This window comes from Petaurus breviceps, unplaced genomic scaffold, assembly GCF_028583685.1.
Source record: "Petaurus breviceps papuanus isolate PSGF00001 unplaced genomic scaffold, PetGlider_PUasm1.0 209, whole genome shotgun sequence".
NCBI classification, from domain to species: domain Eukaryota; kingdom Metazoa; phylum Chordata; class Mammalia; order Diprotodontia; family Petauridae; genus Petaurus; species Petaurus breviceps.
Genome location: NW_027185854.1, coordinates 2,696,697 through 2,719,015, shown reverse-complemented (window position 1 = coordinate 2,719,015; position 22,319 = coordinate 2,696,697). Strand labels below are relative to the sequence as shown.

General features: G+C 38.4%; 1 protein-coding gene and 1 pseudogene across 4 annotated transcripts in view; both read left to right on the top strand.

Annotated features, from left to right (window-relative positions):
* Positions 1 to 396, top strand: part of LOC138165472 (actin, cytoplasmic 1 pseudogene) — a 95,796-nt pseudogene extending 95,400 nt beyond the window's left edge.
* A 494-nt stretch (positions 397 to 890) lies between these two features.
* The window catches only part of LOC138165488 (DBIRD complex subunit ZNF326-like), a 36,994-nt gene continuing 15,565 nt past the window's right edge, over positions 891 to 22,319 (top strand). Inside the window, exons 1-6 of one of the 4 annotated variants that reach the window (XM_069093872.1) lie at positions 892 to 1,076; positions 5,771 to 5,884; positions 14,073 to 14,108; positions 14,198 to 14,315; positions 16,502 to 16,907; positions 19,395 to 19,590. In XM_069093872.1, the coding sequence (XP_068949973.1) occupies positions 14,200 to 14,315; positions 16,502 to 16,907; positions 19,395 to 19,590 (718 nt within the window). In that variant the 5' untranslated portion in view covers positions 892 to 1,076; positions 5,771 to 5,884; positions 14,073 to 14,108; positions 14,198 to 14,199. Of the gene's footprint in view, positions 1,077 to 5,770; positions 5,885 to 14,072; positions 14,163 to 14,197; positions 14,316 to 16,501; positions 16,908 to 19,394; positions 19,591 to 22,319 lie in introns of those variants that run through there. The other 3 variants (XM_069093870.1, XM_069093874.1, XM_069093873.1) reach the window with 3 other exon arrangements.

The following is a 22,319-nucleotide window of genomic DNA, read 5'->3' as shown; positions in this document are numbered from 1 at the left end:
CCTTCAAGGACTGTTTTCTGCCTCTTTGTATTCTCAGCTCTTGGCACCTTGCCTGGCACTTACTAGATGCATATTAACCGTTGGTGGTCTGCCTACTGTGATGTTTTAAATATATGTACGTGCGTATGTATGTATATATATTCACATACATATATGGGTATGTATACACACAGATTCCATATTATATATGTATATACATACACACACACAGATTTCATCGGCTCCTGGTGTGGAAACTCCCTTTCCCAATGCAGACGCACCAGCATCTGTGACTTAGCAGAGACATCCTCTGAACTGCTGGGACTCAGGACGCGTCTTACAGGGTCCGAGCGGGATCGAACCCAGGTCTTCCCCGTTCCAAGCCCAGCACTACCTAGTTCGTCGCCGCCACATTAAGTGACATCTGTGTAGCACTCTGACCGTGCTTCTCACCCACTGTCTCGTGGGGCCCTCAAAACGACCCCTCCGGGTCGGCGCCACAGGTCTTTGACAGACGCAAAAAGTGAGGCGCAGAGGGCTGGGGGGTGTAGGAGGCAGCCTATGGCCCCAAGTCTGGCACTGTTTTTTCTTCCTTCCCCTAAACAATAGGCCTGAGGATCCCCTTTATGGCATTTGGATAAATCCGAGGAGACCCTCCCCCCTGGCAGGCGCCCCGCCCTTCCCAGGCACCCCAGGGGCGGCCCATTGCCCACCCCTCTAGCTCCGGCCTCGCCTCCTCTCCCCGCCCCGCCCCTCCCCGCCCCGCCCCCACCTGTTGTGGGGGAGGGGGCCGGGCTGGGGAGAACCCTGGAGTGACGTAAGCAGCATCTTCCCTTCTTTTCCTCCCCCGCTCGGCCCCGCCCCTTCCACGCGCATCTCCGCCAATCGCGGGCCGCGCTCCTTCGGTGACCTTTTCCGGCCCCGCCAGGCTCCCGCCCCCTCCGTCCCCGGCCGCCTCTTTGTCGTGGGAGGCGCCTGAGGTGAGAGCATCTTGGTCTGTCCCCTTAATCACCTTAGTCGCCTCAGCCCCCAGAGCCGGAGCCGCCGCTTGGGGTCTCCCAGCCAGACGCGCCCGCCCGCCATGGAGTACGATGAAGGTAAGCCCTCAGGAGCCCGCGCGGGGCCTGCCTGGCCCGGCCCCCCTCAAGATGGCCGGGGCTGCTTGGGTTGGGGGGGGGGTCTCAGTGTGGCGCCCCGGGGAGGCCCCGCGCCTAGGCCTCGGCCCGAGCTGGGGAAGGGGTAGGGAAATTGGTGCGTAGGAGCGGGCGAGGCCGCCCCGACCTCGGCGGTCCCCCCCGGAGCCCGCCCCGGCCCGGTCCTGCGGGCGCTTTGTTTCCGAGGGGCGTCCGATCCCGGGGGCGGGGTGACCCTTTGGTGGGCCCCGGACCCCCGCGGCGGACCCTTCCTGAGGAGCACGCCCTTAAAGGCGCTCAGTAAATCCCAGACTCACAAGGAGAAGAGGGCCAGGGCTCTAAACACTGAAGGAGAAACGTTCCCGCCCCGCCCCCCAGGATAAAGCCCTCCTCCCCGGCACAAAGACGGGGCGCTCTCCGCGCGTTCGCTCCCTGCACTGTAGGAGCCTTGGAAGGTCGCGAACCCCCAGGGTCCCGGGCTCCCTTGCTGGGGCGACTTGGCCCCCGGGACCCTTCCCCTCCTTTGGGTGTTGTCTGAGATGGAGGCTGGAAGCGACCTGGTAGTCGAGTCATTCAGCTCCTTCCGTACGCCCCAAACGGGGCAGGCCATGCCCCTCCCTGCGCGTCCAGCTGGAGAAATAACCCGCATGCAGGTGCATAGAAAACACCCCGAGAGCCCCGAGGCACCGCTCTGGGGGAGGGGCGCTGACGGCCCGGAGGCCTCTGGAAGGAGGCCCCGTCGGGTCCGAGCCCTCCCGGGCCGTGAGGATGAATTATCTGCAGACTGAAGATAACCCCGTGTCCCCTGGCTTGTTGGTGTTTGGAGCTAGCCAAGGCTTACTGCCTCAGTGGGCCCCTAGGGTGAGCTGGGTATTTCACCGATTGTCCCTCTGGGTGAGTTTTTAGAAGGCCCTTTATCATAAAGTCCAGTAGCAGTGCCAAGGACAGAAAGACTGTGATGTGTTTATGCCGGCTTGCAGGGTGGCTTTGAAGTCAGTGGCTGTTATAACAGGCTTTATTGCTGAGGTGGGCAACATCCTCTAGCTTTCTTCCTGGGGTAATGTCCTTCAGTATCTGGATATATGTCTTTATCTGTGATAAAGCCTGCTTTGGAGTCATTAGTTCTAGTACAGTACCACTGATAGTGCTCTGCATGATAGTGCTGTGTGTGTTGACTAATCTGAAAAGCAGCCTCTGGTCAGATCAGAACTTTAAAAAAGTGCCCTTCACTACTAGACATGTTCACAGACACAAAGCAGGTCATTGTTGATAGCCAAGTAGTCTTGCAAATGATCAAGAGGAAAGTACACAAAGGAAAGACATCATTTTAGTGTTGTGTCCTTGTCACATCACCCAACCTTTAGACAAATTTCCAAAAAAAGAGTATTGATGTGTTTGAATTTCCCTTCGTTTCCTTGCCCACCTTTTATTGAAGCTTCTTTGCTTAAAATAAACAGCAAATGAAGGTCAGCGTCAGACAAAATGCTGGGACAATTCACAGAATTAGTCCTGGAATAACCAAAAATTTTGATTACTTTTCTAGGAGAAAAAAAAATCTATTGTCTTAATTGGTTGTAAGGAAGAAAAGAAAACAATTTTTCCTGGTTTTCTTTTGCATTGAAATGGAAAAAAGTATCCCGTTCACTGAAAAATAATTCAAAAGATTACTTTTTAATCTGTCCTCTTTTGTTTGCATGCTTTAAATTAATAAAAATAATAACATCTGAGAATGTGTCTGGAAGTACAGTAGCATTGTTGTGTATCTTTCAGAAATTATTATTTGATGTTATTTGAAGTAGGTTTTTGTGTCACTCTTTTGAAGTAGGAAATCCATTTGCCACTTGTTGTCAATGGCCTCTTGTTTATTCTTTTATATCAAGAATTAATTTGATATATAGATAGTTCCAAATGATGACAGCTGGAGATGGTTAGCATTAGGAGCAATTTTTAAAAAGTATTTTTCTTGCTGTTATTGGGAGATGGACCTGAGACCAACTGTAGTTTGAGTACCAACTTCGGCTAAGTACCATGAAATGATCAGTTTATTTTTGTAGGTTTAGAACTGGAAAGGTCATTAGAGTTCATGGGGGTTAACTTTTTTTGTGTCATGGACCTTTTTGACAGTCTGGTAAAGCCTATGGTACCCCTCTCCAGATCGTTTTTAATGCATAGGATAAAATACATAGGGTTTCAAAGGAAACCATTTTATTGCAATAGTTTTCAAAATATTAAAAGCAGAAGCTCACAGATCCAAAGTCAAGGACCACTGATCTAGTCTGACCTCTTTTATTTGACTCAGGAGGAAATGCAGAGAAGGATAAATGGATAAATGATTCCAAGGTTAGTAAATAATAGAGCCAGAATTTAAACTTCAGTTCTTTTGACTCTAAATCCTGTGCTCTTTCCAGTGAGCCACTACAACCCATGAAACGATCAGTATTTAAGTCTGTTATATTTGATTTTTATAAATTGTATTACTTTGCCAAGGATATGATTTGACCCAGGGTATATCCTAGCCTGGTACTAAAGGACTGTTTTGTATTTGTGGATAAGCTTGACATTCTTTAATTAATTTGTATTCGTAAAACTGGTAAGGATATTTCTTTGCTTTGAGAAGGGATGGAGTATTTTGTGAATTATAGTTATGTTGTAGCTAGGTAATGACATAATATGTGTATTTTAAGACAAAAATTTAGGCTCTTTAGTAGAATTTAAGTGAAAAAGAAAGTTGATTTTTGAGGACATTTGTTGTCAGTTTTTAAATTGTTTTAATTCCAGACTGCTTCCTTCTATCACTCAGAAATATCTCTCTCTGCTGTCAGTTGGTATAGATCAGGTATTGCATTTAAGTGTTTCCTTTGTTGTTGATTGTTTTTGTGATCTCAGGTAAGTTCTGTAAACTTTCTCATGTGGAAAGCAGAGAAATTAGGGGTTCACATAGATTGTTTTTGTGCTTCAGTATTTCAGAGGCAAGACAGGTTTTATTGGTGCAGGAAACTCCACCTGTGGTAACTGAGCAACTTGTTTGTCATGGTGGGATAGCGACTGTGTTTTAAGGGCTGGTCTTGCTGACTCCAAGCCTAGTTCAGTCATCAAATGATCCATATGAAAATGTGTTATAGAGTACTAGCATCCTGCCAGATACCTGACCATCAAGGAATTATTAGTGATAGGAATTTTTTTGGTACAGCGAGTATGTAATTTCTTACTCTCTTTTTTTGGGATACTGAATGTATGTTTAATGAATCCTACATTTTTCCATGTCTAAATTAGATTATGCCTTCAGTTTTTCTTTTTTTAATTTTTAATATATTTTGAAGTTAAACACCTACAGACAAAAAATAAAGAGAACCTTTCCATGTATACAGCATGACAAAGAGAATTCAATATTAAACCTTGAATTTCCATTTCACACCGTTTACTTACTTTGAAAAACTATGTAACAAGTACTACATATTGTTTTCAAAGCTGCTCTGCTTTTCTGTGCTTACTTCCAAGTTTTCTTTTGTTTTTTTGCTGTGCCTGTTTTATATTTTTCCCTTCCTCCCCATCTCATCCTAGAAAAAGCTCTCATTAGACACAAATATGTATTTATGTAACAACCATATTTTTTTCATTGATGGATAACATCTTCCATCACAGGTCCTTTGTAGTTGATTTGAGTATTTGTAATACACAAAACAGTTTAGTTGTTCACAGTTGTTAAGACAACGATGCTATTAGTATGTATGGCATTCTCTGGATTTTGTTCATTTCACTATTCATTATTTATGCAAGTCTTTACATGTTTATTAAAAATCAACCAGCTCATCATTTTATAGCATGATAGTATTTTATCACAATCATATACCACAACTTTTTTAGCCATTCCCCCTTGACGGGTTTTCATTTCTTTGCCCTCACAAAAGGAGCCACTACAAATATTTTAAAACAAATAAATTCTCTTCTATTTTCCCCAATCCTTTTGGGAAACAGACCAAATAGTGGTATTGCTGCATCACAGGGTGTATATACAATTTTATAACTCTTTGGGCATAATTCCAGATTGTTCTCCAAAATGGTTGAATCAGTTCACGGTTCCACCAACAGTGAGTTAATTTCCCAGTTGTTTTACATGTTCTCCAGCTTTTGTTTCTTTCCCTTTCTATCATAGTTGATAAAGGTATTTTAAAATTGTTTTAATTTTATTCTCTTTTTGATATTAGTTTAGAGCAATTTTTATATTACTAAATATAGTTTTGATTTCTTCAGGTAGTATATAATTTCTGATAATGGTTCAGTTAAAAGTATACTTTGACTCTTCTGTTAAATATACCTTCTTAGATTATGTATTTATAAAGCATTTAAAGGTTTATGATTTGCAAAGGATCTTACATATATTATTTTATATTTCCTTCTAAAAATCTAGTAAGTCATGCAAATATTACTATATCCATTTTACAGATAAAGTCTCACACTTTACCAAAGCCAGAATTGAACCCAGATACTCTTATTCTAAAATTAGCATATTCATTGCCTAACAGCACAGTGCCTTGGGCATAGTACCTATTCAATGAATATTTGTTTAAATTGATTTAATAAATTTGATCTTTACATCTCATTTTTATTTTCTAACTCAAAAGAGTTGAGAGTTTTCTATCTCTGTTTCTTCTTTGTAGTGGAACATAATTTGCTGGTGTAGAAGTTAAAAAAGTCAAGTCTGTGAATTGCAAAGAATGAACTCTGTTCTTTTGTTGTATTCGAATTTTATTGTGCTGACTACTTGACTTGTGGTAGGTTTTAATTTTCCTGAGGGGGCTTCTTAATATCCAGATGTGTTTACATATACCATTTCCACCACATTATCCTGTACATATCTTGTTTGCATAGTTGTTCCTGTGCTGTTTCCTCCATGAGATTGTGAGCTCTTTGAGGGCATGGCTATATTCCTCTTTCTTTGTATGACCAATGTTTAATACAGTGTCCAGCACATAGTAAATGCTTAATGAATGCTAAGTTGAATTCTTATTTAATGTAACTTTAGAACATCATTTTCACATCTCAGGTAACTCAACTGAGCACACTGTACAAGTCATAGGCTGGGGATTTGAATTGATTTCAATTCAACAAGCATTTATTAAATGGGGGTCTCTTAATGGGGGTGCACTTTAATAAAGAGAAACTAACTTGATTCGGTGTCTGGGGTCATATCCCGCCTCTGATACTTACTGTGTTACCATTGGTAATTAACCTCTTTGGTTTTGTTTCCTCATCTGTAAAATGGGGTTGTCCTAGATGACCTGTGAGGTTCCTTCCAGCTTTCAATAAATGATCCTTTGTGCAAAGCACCATTTTAGGAGCTGTAGACACAAAGACAAAATGAAGAGCAACCCCAGCTCTTAAAGAGCTGTCATTCCACTGAACTGAAGATGAAAAACAACAAATTCCCACCACAGAGTGGTTACATTCTAATAAAGGGATCAAACACATACACAGATTGATGTGATCCAAGGTAGAATGTGAGGAGGCTCAAGGGAGAGATTCAGACAAAGTACTCTTAACATTGAAGGTAGAGAAATCATTTTAATTTGGGGCAAGGGAATCAAAGAAGGCTTCAAGGAGAAATTGGCTTCTGATCTGGACCTTAAAGGAAGAGGATTTCAACATGCCCATTAAGATTTGAAGGGGCCCATTCCAGACATTAAAGACTATCTGTGTGAATGTTTAAAATGGGAGATTACTTGTTAAACTTGCCCAGTGACTAGTCACCTCTTTTGTCAGTAATATACAGCGTGTGAAAGGAAACATTGTGAAAAAAGGCTGGACAGTGAGACTGGTCCCAGTGTTAAATGCCAAGATAAGGAATGTGTGTGTGTGTGTGTGTGTGTGTGTGTGTGTGTGTTTTCCCATGAGTGAAGGACATCGTAAAGGATTTTTGAGCAAGGGATGATGCAGTAAAATCTGTGCATTGAAAAGTTATTTTGATAGTCTTGTGAAGGATAAACTGGAAAGGGGAGATACTGGAGGCAGGGAAATTCAGTTAGGTTTTCTAGAGAGAGCAACCCTGTGGGTTGGAATTAGGGTAGTAACAGTGTGAGTGGAGAGAAGTAATGGATGAGGGGTAGTACTGTGGTAGAATTTGTGAGGCTAGTGGGGTAAGGGAGAAGGAATAGTGTGAAGATACGGACTAAAGTGACTGGAAGAATGATAGTACCATCAATTTGAAGCCTGGCTTTACAGGGAAGGTGAAAAGTTCAATTTTTTTAGACAGGTAAGGTTGGATAGCATACCATTATGGTGATATATAGTATGCATATATAAATATGAGACCTGAGCTGAGGGAAGAAGTTAAAGATGGAAGTAGAGATTTAGAATCATAGGAGTTCTACTCAAAGCCTCCTTTTAAAGATGGCTCCCTGTAATGTAATGCCAAGGAAAGGCAACTTCCAAAGGTTCAAAATACCAGCATAGGTGCTCTCCATTTTATTCAGTGACAAACCAAGAACCGAGAAGATCAAAACATGACATCATTCAAAATACAGCATTTACTAAGTGTGATTAAATAATCTCCAAGTACTACCCCACCCCAGGACCTTCCAATCATTCAATCAATTACAAAGTCCCTGTTCTAAATACTACTCCACCCCTAGGCTGTACCTTCATTTAGTCCACCACAAAGTCCCTCTTCTCAAATGGAGATTAGTTTCCAAACATAAGTAAAGTACATTCATTTGCTCAACCATAGAACACAAAAAGGTCAAAAGTTCCCCACCCCTGGATCACAATTGAATCTACCCCAGAGTTACATCAAGTTTAAGCACAGCACTTAATACCCAAATGGAGGTCTTTTCTTCATCTTGACACATAGGCAAGTTCTCAGCAATCTTAGTTCCTGGGGAGACAAGGCTTAGCAAGGCCACAAGATACATTGCCAGTCCCTTCATTAATTCATCCTCTGTCTGTAGAACAGTCCTAGAACCCCTGAAAACATTAGCAAAACCCTCTCCCAGGATTTCTGTAAACATACAACAAGAAAATCCTTCTTCAGGGCTTCTGAACCAACAGAAAGGTTCCCAGACCCCTGCAACAACAGCACTGTCCTTCACCAGTGGACAGTATTCACTCTCTGTCTGCAGGACAGTCTCCAGACCCCTGCAACAACAGCACTGTCCTTCACCAGTGGACAGTATTCACTCTCTGTCTGCAGGACAGTCTCAGGGCTTCTTAACCAAAAGCCAGGTTCCAGGACTTCTTCAACAACAGGACTGTCTTTCACCAGTGGACAAATCTGGCAAAACAACATCAAAACAGACAAAGTACCAACAAAACAGCCATGTCTCCTCAGTCCTTGGCAGCTGAGGGGGCAGGTCTCAAAAGTCCAGGGCAATTCAAAGTGGCCTCCAGCAATTCTCTCAGTCTCTCTCTGCCTCCATGAGGTGCTGCTTCCAAAAAGTTCTTCTGCTTCTCCAAATCTACGTCACCAGCTCCTCCCAGTTCAGGACTTTCTTTTCACATCAACAAGTCCATCCCCCAGGTGGGATTAACAAGCTCTGGGTTTTAACACAATCAATTTGAAAACCAAGCCAATACAGGGGAATCTTTAAATGCCATTACTATCACACTCCCCTGCCAGACATCTCTTATTCCAAACTGTGCTGTGCTTCTTTGGGCTTTGTCATGCCCCAGGGATGACATCATCAGGAAATTCACCATCCTAGGAGATCAGATCAGTCTTGGTACTCAAACTTATTGTACCCTCAGTACCCTCTGCCCTTCTGTTTACAGGGCTGTTTGCTTCCAACCTCCATTGAAAGAGGGCTCCTAGGCCAGCCATCTCTTCATTTCCCACTCATCTGCACTCTTCTGGATAGGATTTCATTATGGACCATTCTGAGCACCTTTCTATACTCTTCCCCTTCAGCTTCTCTTTTTGTGTTATCTTCCCTCATTAGATTGTAAATTCCATGAGGGCAGAGGCTATCTTTTTTGTATTTGTATCTCTAGCACTTAGCACATAGTAGGAGCTTAATAAAAATTTACTGACTACTAGACATTGCCAAGGGAAAGAATATTTGAAAGAGAGAACACCTGAGAGCATATCCTTGTGGGAATGACTGTAATTTGAGAATAGAAAATTACCAATTAAGGGAAAGGACTGTCAGACACATAATACTATGTTTTACATTTTATGTGTAATATGTTTTAAAGCAGTTTTTGGTAGGTTTCTAGGTTAATTTTTCTTTTTTCTTTTTTTTTTTAAAGCAATCGGGGTTAAGTAACTTGCTCAAGGTTACACGGCCAGTTATTTCTGGGTATGGTGCTGAGTGTCTGAGCCCGGATTTGATCCAGGTCATCTCAACACTGGAGCCGGTGCTGTTACTCGCTGTGCTGCCTGGCCTCCCCTAGGTTAATTTTTCAACTTTAAAAATATGATTATTTGGGTGGCTAGGTGGTGCAGTGAATAGAGCACCGGCCCTGGAGTCAGGAGGACCTGAGTTCAAATTCAGCCTCAGACACTTAACATTTACTAGCCGTGTGACCTTGGGCAAGTCACTTAACCCCAATTGCCCTCCAAAAAGCCAAAAAAAAAAAAAAGATTATTTTGTTTATTAAAGATTATCAAGTAGAAAATCATGAAGCCTTTGGGCGGCAAGTCATCTGACTTTTACAAACATTTGACATTTATATTATTTTTTCTCATCTAAGTTCACCAAATTATTATGTGTACATTTCTTTTACAACAAATAAGCACACAGTTTTAATTTATTTAATGCATCTGTGGTCACCCATCCTTGTGTTCTTTTTGTGTGTGCTTCTTCCCTTTGTTCTCTTGTATGTCCTTTGGAAGGTGATCACTAAATATGCTGGGTGCATTCTTAAGGTTTTTTTTTAATGTATTTGATGTACATTTATGTAGAGCATATAGGCTGCTCGTTAATCATTTTTTGCTCTTGTCATCTAACTTATTTATCATCTGTGAGTCACATATTTCTCTGAAGATATCCTTTTTGCTGTCTCTTTTGTGAAGTTGTGATAGTGTGTTGCAGGGTCATAGATTGCAAATTAGAAGTGACTTAATACATCTTCCAGAATAGCTCCCCTTTTTTATAGATAGAGCTGAAGCCCAGAGAAGATCAGTGACTTGCCTGGGCTTGCACAGCTAATAGGTAGCTGATAGCTAATCCCTTTTCAGCTGTACTACAGGCCCACTCCATATGCCTGCGTTGCCTTTTTCGTGACCTTGAAATCCAGTTCTTTAGAGACTTTGTTCATCCATGTTTTGTAGCCACATAGAGCTACAGGAAGAATATTATTGTTATAGGTTTTTGTTTCAGAATTATTAAAGGCACTGTATAATTTTTCAGAGTTAATCCAGGCTGTTGTCTGTCTTTCTTGTTAAGTAGTGGACCCATTTCATTGTTCCATTTGCTTTTTTAATTTGAGTTCTGTGGTTTATCCATCTAATTACATATTGACTGAAGTTAGATTTTCACCATTTCTTTGTCTACTTGGTTTTTCCTGGATCTTGAGACTCAGTGTGATACAGTGTATTAGGACTGAATTTGGAGTCAGAAAGATCTGTGTTCTAATCCTGCCTTCTGTCCTAGTAGCTGTGGCACAAATTACTTCCACTCAGCCTCTTTTATCTTATTGTAAAATGGAGATAATAACACTTACTTAATGGGGTTTTGCAAAGTTTAATGAGATAACGGATGTAAAAACCTTTGCGGACTCTCAAACCCTCCATACCTATAAACTGTTAGCACACTTAGGCTTTGCTAATCAGTTCCAAATACCGGACACTAGTAGGAGATAATTACAGGAAATTATTTTTTCCATTTGATCTCTGTATTTGACATTCTTCATGACAGGGGCAGACATGTTTGACATCTTGTTTTATGCCTCATTTTATATACATTATCAGAGTATCACTAAATTTATTTATTTCATTTTTCAAGTAATGTATGATTTTAATGTGTGCATAGGAGACACCTTGTTAGGAATCTTTGAAACAAGGTTTTGTTTTCCTAAACCAAATGCATTTTTATAGTTAATGAACAGTAAGCACCAGTGGGATCTTGTAATTCTTTATTCCAGACAACTGTGTTATTATAAAGATATGATTTGTTATAGAATATCATTTTCAAAAGCCTTCCTGCTTCAGTTTTATACCTTCGTCAGGGATGTCCTTAATGCCTTGTGCAGACTATTTTCGCGAAAATAGACATAACGGTCAGTAGTTAATATTTTCTTGGTCACCTGAGTTTTTTCTAAACTTTTGGTTTGTCTCTTCCACTACGTTTTGGTACTTTGAAATTTGGGCCTTTAGTGCTGTCTTGCCTTCATTATGGATCTTTACGCCATCTTTTTTTATTTTCTTTAAAGATGTTGCTTATCTTTCTTGGCCTCTCTGCATCCTTATATAATGTCAATCACTATCTCCTCCTAGACATTCTCCTCTATGATGTTTTCATGACGCTGCACTTTCCTGAATTTCCTTCATGTCTGACTACTACCTCTTAGTGACCTTTGCTTAATATTCATCCAGACCACGCCCATTGGTGTCTCCAAAGGCCATGTTTTGGTCCTTTTTCTCTTTTTGTTCTGTACTGCCTTATTTATATCATTAGCTCCCATGAGTTCATTTATCATCTTTATCATTAAAGATCTTAAATCGTTAGATTTAAGATATAAATCTTAAAGCATAAACCTAAAGCATCTATTTGACTCCTTCCTCTGCTAAATGATCTCTAGTGATTTACTTTATCTCCAAGATAAAATATTATAAAATTATCTTCCAGCATATAAAGCCCTTCAAAGGGCTCACTTCCCAATTTTCCCATCTGCTTCAACTTTAATCCCCTCTTGCAGTCTATAATCCACCTAACTATACTTGCCTCTTGCTGTTCCTCCCATAGGAGATTCTGATTCTAAACCCTATGTCTATACCTTTGAATTGACTTTTCCCTTTGTCTGGAATGTTCTGATCTAGTACTGTACTGTACACAGTACAGTACAACCTCTACATGATACATGAGGCAAAAGTTCCTAAAGCTGAGGCTCTCCTAATGTCCTCCCAAGTTGTCTTAGGCAGACTACTGCATTATACCCCGACTTTTAATTATTTCTGCCACTCAGATTTTGAGGCATCATTTTATATTGTCTGTGGGGGAATTTAGGAGAGCCAGGTAATTCCCTGCCTTATTCCACCATCTTCCCAGAATTTGTCCCAATTATAATCTTTTAATCTGTCTCTGGCCATGCTCCCTATGTTTGATACCTACTCTAGCCATGATGCCACATTGTCTGAACCAAGAAAGGACAGGATTAGGGTGGTTACTGTAAGATATGGTGGAGAAAATTATTTTGTCCTAAGTAGAAGTCCTATAACAGTACCTTGAAGACAGATGCAGGCAGTGGAAAGTGGAAACTAGAAGATGCTGTGTAGATTTGAGTTGGTCTGTCAGTCTCACTCCTACTTGTTTCTAAAAAACCTCTCTCCCTCCCTGAACTAACTGGAGCTAGCTCCAAGAATATTCTTTGAACTGAAATGCAGAACTTTTTTAGGGGAAAAAGGTTGCTTTTTTTTTTTTTTTTGGTCAGAGGCAATTTTGAGTAATTAGAATTTAAAATTTATTATAGGATATTTTTCCCACTAAAAAACATCTATTTGTCTTGTTTGTGCCACTTTCTGGTAGAGGAGAATTACAGAACATATCTTAGGCAATGACTGATCTCTTTTACATTTGAAGTGTGTGAAGCTGAAAGTTGTCTGTTGGTTCTCTTTATTTTTCATTTTTTAATGGCATTATAAATTACATAGTGATTCCCAACGGATCTTATCCATTATCCCTCTCCTCAGGGCAAAGGGTGGCTTTAGGTAGGATTCTAGTGTCACACTCTTTGGAGCCTCCAGTGTAGATTATCATCATTATCACTTAACATTAATAAAGTTCTATGTGCCAGGCACAGTACTGTGCCTTTTACAATTATTATCTCATTTCATCTAAACAATAACCCTGGGGGGTAGGTGCTGTCATTACCCCCATTTTACAGATGAGGAAACTGAGGTAAACAGAAGTGAAGTGACTTGCCCAGGTTCACACAGAGCTAGTAAGTTTCTGAGGCAGGCTGTATTTGAACTCAGGTTCCTGATGCCTGGCCTGCCCTCTATCCCCTGTATCACCTAGGGGCCTCGAAGTGTGATGTAGGGACCCCTGGGAGTCCTTGATATCCTTTCAGAGGTTCCATGAGGTCAAAACTATTTTCATAATAATGATGGGACATTTTAATTTCTAATACAGTAAATGATGATATAATCAACATAAAAGTTCTCAGTAATAATTAAGGTTGTGAAAGGGGTCCTCAGACCAAAAAATTGTGAATTGCTGCTCCAGTTTTATTGTAGAATCTTATTAAGATACTACATTGCTAGGAATTCCATTCTCAATCTACAAGACTTAGAGATAATAAGAAGATGAAAATTAGGACTTGGCTAAAAGGAGGTTTTCAGAATTTCAGAGGTTTGACATTTTGAGTTGTCTTAAGCAGAGTATAAGATAAAGAAAAAGCATTACACTTGGCATAGTTCCTTTTTTAAATAAATTGTTTAGAAAAATCTGATGGAGTTATTTTTCTTTGTTTAATTTGTTATTTTAAAAGCACTATATCTGGTTCAGTTAATACATTAAAACAATTGCTGTTTTTTAATACCTGTCTTTTTTTTTGTTGTTGCTAAAAGTCCATTTTGCTAGAGAGTGCTGTGTAAAGTGAATATTGTTTTTCTTTGTTGCTTATCAGCATGCTGGGGTTGAGCTGTACACTTTTAATTTTTGAAATTCATAAGCATAATAATGAGCTGCAGGGTCAGATGGAAAGGTCAGCCCATTTTGTGCTGGTCTTGAGTTTGTACCAGAGTATTAGAAACAAGCTGTTGCCTTTTAGAGTGTGCAGTACTGACTTTTTTTTTTTCTCTTTTAGGAATAGATCGGGATTATGGACATGGATTTTATGGAGGTCTGACATTTAAAGTTAATTATCTAAAAATTCTTCATTTGAGGGCTAATTAAGGTGAGCTTAATTTAGCTTCTTTTTAATTTTTGTAGGGATGGATCGTGACTATGGCCATGGCTCCTATGGGGGTCCAAGAACCATGGACTCCTACCTAAACCAGTCATATGAAATGGACAGTCATAGTGGTGGTGGTGGTGGTGGTGGTAGCAGGTAAATCACTTAATCACTTGATCAAATGATTCAACAGCTTAATTTAATATTCATAATAAAATCTTTTAACTTAAGTGTTCCTTAGGCATATTATCTCATGCTTGTTGTCACCAAAGTGACAGTAAATTGAAAACTTATTATGAATATCTAAAAGGTGTAACGAGTTAAAAAAAATAACTGGCAAATATACTCTGTTTCTGGGAAATCCTAAATAACTGAAAAATAGGAATGTTTATAAAATATTTTAATGTCTTTCTAAAGTAGAACTTAAGTTTAACCATTGTCTCCTCATCAAACAAGTGCCACAATGACCTGTGATCAAAGATAACTTTGGTCTATTTGTTACTGGTATTAATATTTTTTGAAGTTTGGTTGTTAATTATTTTTTTTCAGTCTGCTCTAAATGGGAGTGCTGGGGAAAGCGGGAAAGCAGCAAAGCATTTTTAACTAGGATGTTTTTAAGTCAGTTTGTTTAGTAATAATTCCACATCTAAGGAACATTTAAGATAGCTATTCATATTCTTTTGATTTTAATGTATAATTTCAAGAGTATATTGTAATATTAAACTTTTTCTCTCTTTAAATCATATCCAGGTTATTTTATTGGCAGGTACTGCTTACACCAAAAGTACATGAGCTCTATGATAAATAGCATACTTGTTTATTTTTAATTTGGTAGAGTGTTATTTATATGTAAATGTTGCTACTACCTAAGACTTAAGCTTTAGTTGACCACCTGCAAGGTTAATCACATTCTGGCATAAAGGAATCTTGTGCCTTTAAGGCACAAAGAATTCTATTGTATGTAAGTAAAAGTAGATAGGGGAAAGGGAAACTGGTGTCCCCTTTCCCAAATTGTAGGGTTGGGGTTCCTCAGTGGTGGACTGACTTGATACTGACTTTTCCCCTGATGTTTAATGTGTGCTTACTCTTAGTGTTTAATAGTTGTCAGTTCTTTTTGAGGGGAAAACAACTTTTTTTATTTGCTGGCTTTGTGAAGTAAATAGTACCTTCCATTTAGTAATCTGTAAATGATTGAAATAATGTAACCACTTTAATGTTTTAAAATGTCTGTTATTACCGTATTGCATTGAGAGTGTGCATAGACTATTTATGTAGACGTTTTGTGTTGTTTTTGCGTGTAACGTGGGGCTTATGTTTATAAAAGTAACTTCTGAATAAAATATAAAGCAATACTTGTAAATCATGTTTCTAATAAAAATTTATTGGCAATTGGTTTGATTATATAAATATTAGTGATTTAAAAGTCTAGATTTGTATGATAAAAAGGTTTTGGTTTTGTTTTGATTTCTGTTGAATTTCTCTTTATTAAAAACATGAAAAGATTATGTACTCCTTTCCTAAGGACAGTTTCAGAGGGTTGTAATTTTTTTGTCGAGGAAATTATTTTTAAAGTAATTGATGACATGTGCTGTCATCATTCATAATGCATAGCCTTTCCCATCTGCCTTGAAATTTCATATTTAGAGGGCATGTATTGGAGAAAGATAGCATTTTTCAGGCCTGTATCATGTGCCTTACTCCTTTTGAATTTGTTAGACTTAGTAGTCTACAAGTGGGAAGAGGCTGAAGCTTGATTATTGACCTTGAAGATCGGCAGATTGTTACAATTTGTTAACAGGGTTAGCATACAAAATTTTAGACTGAGGCCATCCAATAGTTTGTTGACATAGACTTGGCGTGTATAAGGTTCAGTTCTGTGTTCTAAATGGCATATCTCTGTAGCCCAGAATAGTTTCCCAATTGAAAATTAAGGTGTTGTAAATGCTGTGTATGTTTCAATGTTAGGCATGAATTCAAAGAAGGAAGAATTAACTGAGTATCTGGTGACCTTTAGCAAGTGACTTTTTTATTCTTGAGACTAGGGCTGGGCTTAAATAATCCCAGGAAAACATTTTCTTTTTAATAGAAAAATCACTGAGAAGTAGATGCATCAAGTCAAGGCTTATGAAACTTGACTCTTAGAAATCGGCAGTGATAGCTTTCTATGTGGTCATGTGCCAAATTGCCCAGCCCTAATCATGTTTAAAGAGAAGCAGAATTGTACAAATCAGTATAGCATAACTGAATTTTAGTTGATAAATGTCAACTGATAATTTGTGTTTGAAATGTCTAACATTAGTAAGCTTACCTTTTTTTTTTCCCTCACTGTGCAACTTTTCCAGGTTTGGACCTTATGAGTCTTACGACTCCGGGTCTTCTCTGGGTGGGCGAGATCTGTACAGATCTGGCTATGATTTTAATGAACCCGAACAAAGCCGCTTCGGAGGTAGTTATGGTGGTCGATTTGAGAGCTCCTACCGGAATAGCCTTGACTCTTTCGGAGGTAGAAACCAGGGCGGGTCTAGCTGGGAAGCACCTTACTCCCGTTCAAAATTGAGGCCTGGGTTTATGGAGGACAGAGGAAGAGAGAATTACTCTTCCTACAGCAGTTCTTCTTCACCCCATATGCAGCCTGCACCTGTAGGCTCTCGGGGGAGAGGAACGCCTGCTTATCCTGAAAGTACGTTTGGAAGCAGAAACTATGATGCTTTTGGAGGACCATCAACAGGCAGAGGCCGAGGCCGAGGAGTAAGTACAACAGAATCTTTTCAGATTCTTTTTGCTAGTCACTCTTTTAAACCCTTTCAAGACCATAGTCTTAACATGCATCACACACTGTTTTCATCCCACTCTATTTTGACCAAGCACAAGCTGAGCTGTAAACAAGTTCTTCTTAAGTGGACAAAGTGTGTTTTCTGGTATCTCTTTGCAAATGAATGGTGGTAGGAGACGAGTGGTTCCTGAAGTTTTTGCCCAGTCCTTTTATTGAAAAGGTGGGGATGATACAGGTTTGGTCTAAAAGGGGTTAAAAGGAATTGCATTTTCCTTGTAAACACAAGCAGTTTTGCTAGTGTGATATTCTTGGATTATTGTAAAAGGTAACTGAAACCTTTTAAGCTTTGAGTAGGTTAAAGGTGCAATGTATAACCCAAAAAAGTTTTGCTGATAAGCTCTGGCAAGCATAATTCTCAGCAGATTCCACATTAAAAAATAAAGACTAAAAGTTGGAAGCATTTCATTTTTGCTTAGTCATTTCTACACTGGGGCAGGGTGGATGGTGGGATGCTTAGAGAAGATGTGTAAAATGAGTTGTATGATATAGTTCTTTGTCCAGTTTTAATATCTTTAATACAGTCTCTTATTACATGTTTTATTGGTCAATTTCCCCCCATATAATTAATTTTACCACTGAGGAATAGTTTCTTATGTACAGGTAGTTTGATATTCTAATTGCCTTAATGTGATTGCATCTTAAATAAATGTTTTGTGTAATACATTTAAATGAGTACTTTTTACTAGGTTTTGTTTAATTTTAAAATATGTAATTTAAAAGTTATTTATTATTTATACTTGTATTCATAAGTAGCTTGATTGACAAGAAATTTTTTATAACAAGTATGTAGATTTGAGACTTACAATGTAGCTTCGTTTTATAAGAATATTGTATGTGTCATTGTTTTAATTAAAGAAATGGATTTTTTAGAAGTTAGATTTTTTTTTTGCAAAGGAAAACAGTTTTGAGCAAATATATAAAAAGGGACATGTTTTGATTACTAGCCAACGGTACTTCAATATAACTTGGTGTCCTTATGTAGAAATTTTGCATTTATAGGAGTTAACTATTATGTAAAATGCATTGCACCTTTAATGGATAATTATTGAAAGTTTCTTTTTTTATGGTAAACCTTTAAGTCATCTTGGAAACTTTATTTAGTTGTTAATTGGGTTACATATAGTTCACACGCATAACATGCAGCTATAAACACAATATAGCTCTGTTTCATGTACCATTACATTTTGTAAGTAAGAGGAATTGAAAATAGTTGGGATTTTAGATAATAGATTTGAAAAGTGAAAGTCTGTGACTTTACAAAACTTGTGTTAAAATTATAGAACTTTGAAAATATTTTCTACACAGTTTGCTTTCCTGTTTTATTTTAAATAGATTTTTTTGGTGGGATTTCATTTTAAAAATAGCACTATTTTGCAAATATCAGTTTTGTTTTCAATAGCAGTAAAACAGATATTTCTATTCTTTGGATTCACCAGTCCAGTCTGAATGGACTTTTCTTTCTTAACTTCTTTTGATGAATTAAATAAAGCAGTAAGATTTTCCTTTTTCCCTCCATAGCACTTGTACAGTTCCCATTGGTTTCTTCTCTTCAGATTACTCCTGTGTCTTTTATTTGAAGGGTGTAGTTGTTTAAGTAAAACTCTGCAAGGCATTTGGCCTCTGGGGGTTTGGTAGTGGCTAGAGAAGAGGAGGTAGAAGGAAGAACAAGGTAGTTGCACTTCTGTTCATCTGTAAGCTTTTTTCTACATGAAACTATGGTTAAGAATCTTTTTTTCCAGGTGAGGAATGCTCACAGAGTAGATGAGATGTGATTACTCTTCACTTGTTGTTTGGAGGGTATCTTGCTTTAAACCTGTATGTTTGTGGGCAGGTTTTTTAATCTCTTTGGACCTCAAGTCTTCTCATTTGTAAAAAGAAAGACTGTTAATTGGGGGGTGAGGAGTGGATTACAGCATGTCTGAGTTCTCTTTCAGCTCTGGATCTTTATTCTATGAAGATTCTAATGGATTTTAGCACCTTTTTTTTCTTTCATAAAGCTACAAACACAAGCACCTTTTCTGCTTAGGTAAAGGCAAAGTTTTAGCAAAGTAAAGATTCACAGTAAGGTATTTTCTTGGGCTACTTCAATTGGGAACTCTGAAGAGGAGTTGTCAGAGAGAGTTGTACAAGTTTTAGCCTTTTGATAGGCATGTTCATGATCTGGATTAATCATTGTGAATTTCAGAAATCCAGCGTATAGGTAGGAAATACCCATATTTGTTCTACTGGTGGTGAAAATATATACTGATCCATCGAATGTTTTTCTTGGGTTTTGCATATGTGAAAATATACATTCTGGGGAATTTTTAGAGTAAACAAAAAAATAGGAAGTACGTAACTTATGATTTGATATTTTTATATTTGATAATTTCCTAATTATTATTGATTTCACAAATTTACAGCATATGGGCGATTTTGGAGGCAAGCGTAAGCCTGGAATTGTTGTAGACTATCATAACAAACCCAGCAATGTAGCAGTTGCTGCCAGAGGAATCAAGAGAAAATTGATGCAGCCACCTAATAAGCCTGGAGGGACATTTATCAAGAAACTCAAACTGACAAAAGTGATTGAGAAGATAAACCAGAAGAAATCACCTAGTAAGTAGTAAAATGAAATTATCAGTTAGACATTTTTATTTTTACAAGAGGTCTTTTTTTTAATGCTTTCTAGTTTGGATTGCACAGTTTTATTTAGAAAATTGCATTGATCGTCTCATTTTGTACTAATTGTATTGAGAATTAGCTCTTAAACTTGACAGGTATTTAGGATTTCTAAAAGGTTTCCCGTTTTCCTGTTACAAAATTGTAGCAGTTATTGAATTGATCTCAGTGCGTCTCTTCCAAACTGAAGTTGTCACTAGTTGTTGTTCTTTGGGGTCTAGCCATTAACCCAATTCTGACAGAAATAATTGAATAAAATGTAAACTTTATTTTATTTTTACAGTCTGCATTTTCTCCTTTATTTCCCCCCACAATGAGAAAAAAAGAAAAGTAAAACTTTTTACACATACATGACATTCAGCAGAGCACAAATCCATCTTTATTGGCTGTGTACAAAAGGAAACCTCATACATGTGTGTTGGTCATATTATATGTGTGTGTAAGACTTATATATGTATTCATATGTGTGTATTTAAAATTTACTCCAGTCTCCCTTCTGCTCCCATCAGCTCTCCCTCAGGAGATAACCTGCATATTTCATTATGAGTCTTCTTGAATTGTGGTTGGTCATTGCATTGATCAGAGTTCCTTTCAGACTTCTTTGTCTTTACAATATTGCTGTTATTATGTAAATAATTTTCCTGATCTGCTCACTTTACTTTGTATCAATCCATAAAAGTCTTCCCAGGTTTCTCTAAGACTATCCCTTTCATTCTTACACCATCTTCTTCATCATTCTTTCGCCACAGTGGTATTCTACCCTCTTCACATACCATATCTTGTCCAGCCATTCTCCACTTGATGGGCACCTTCTTAGGTTCCAGTTCTTTGCCACCATAAAAAGAGTGGCTTTAAACATTTTTGTACCTATTTTTTTCCTTTTTCTCTTTCTTTGATTTCTCTGGGTTAAAAATCTAGCTGCAGTGTCATTGGTTAAAGGGTGTTTGCACAATCTTATACAACCATTTGGACATAGTTCCAAATTGCTTTCTAGAATGGCTGGACCAGCATCTCCATCATTTGTCGTTTTCCTTTTCTGATAGCTTTGATAATCTTATGAGTGTGAGGCAGTTGTAATTTGCATTTCTCAAATTATTAGTGATTCAACTAATGGTAACTTCCTCTAGCTTATCTCTCCATCTTTTAAGAATAACATGAGAGAATTTTTGAAAAGCTTTGCCAGAATTTTTAAGGAAACTATTAGCCTAGAGCATTCTTTATTCTACCAGTCAGAAAAGGAAAGATTACCGTGGAATCATATCTTCCTTGGAGCTTAAGTGCTAAAGCACGTTTTTAAGGCAGAAATCCCACATAGTCAAAATTACCCTGGAAAATTCTTTCATTTACCCATAAACTATAGTATAGTATCTTTTAAATGGTTGTAGCTCAAAAGATGCGCTTTTCTAAGTGCTTTAAAGGAAAGGAGTCTTTATTAGAGTGCAGATGGATCTGGAATGATTGATTATGGAAACAATAGATCATAAATTTAATTTTTTATTACATCCCAGAATTAGAATTTTTACTTTCGTAGCACAGAGAGATGCACACATTTTGAGAAGTAGTTAGGAGCTGAGGCTGACTGAGGGAATAGAAGACGTCTTTCAAGTGGCTGGTGGAATCACTTGCGCTATTTAAATTGTCATCTATTGGTTTCTCAGAAAATTTTTTGTTTTGATTTAAGCATACAGCGATTGAATCCCCCTACATTAATTGGGGGTATGATGCAACTCCATTGTAGTACAACTTCACCTGTTTTTGATGAATTCAATTCATACATGGATTGCTTCTTTCTTTTCTAGAGGTTCACTCTCCATTCTTTTAATAATACATCCTGGCATCCTATTTTAATAATACATCCTAATTTTAGCAGAAATTGAAGTCCAGCTCACCAGCCTATTTGCAAAATCCACTCTCCTCTCCTCTTTGAAAGTTTGCCTTCTTCCCATGTTGGACACTTTTCTCATTCTGTACAGTTCTATCGCTGAATAGCTGAAATATCAGCTGGAATCGCTGACAATGATCCATCAATTACATCTGCCAATTTTTAGTATTTGGGTATGTGCTTCATTGATCAGCTTGGCCACTTGAACTTAAGAGCAGCTAGGTGTTCTCTTCCTCTCTCTCTGTTGAATACCAACTCCCTCTGAGCCATTTGGTTCTTTACACTCCAATCCAAAGGTTGTTCTTCTGGAGAGAAAAAATAGCAAAGTAATCTCTTCCCTCCCTACTTCTTCATCCTGTTGCCCCTGGACAGCTGTCTTTTACCTTCTTTGATCTTCCACTTTGACTACTATCTTTCTGGCTTTTTTTAAGTCTCAGCTAAAATCCCATTTTTTACAGGAAGCATTCTCTAACCCCTCTTAATTACAGTGCTTTTCCTCTTTTATTTCCTATTTATCCCATCTATAGCTTGCTTTATATATATTTGTTTGCATATTGTCTCCTCTATTATATTGTAAGCTTCTTGGAGGGGTAAGACTTTCCTTTGCTTCTTTTTATATCCCCAGTGCTTAGCACAGTGACTGGCACATTGTAGGCACTTAAAATTGTTTATTGAATGTGAATGATTGAAAATCAGTTCTGTTTCGCCTCAGATCAGAAGCAAGAGGAATGGGTAGAAGTTTCAAATTTAACCTAAGCATAATGTAAGGAAAAACCTATAATAA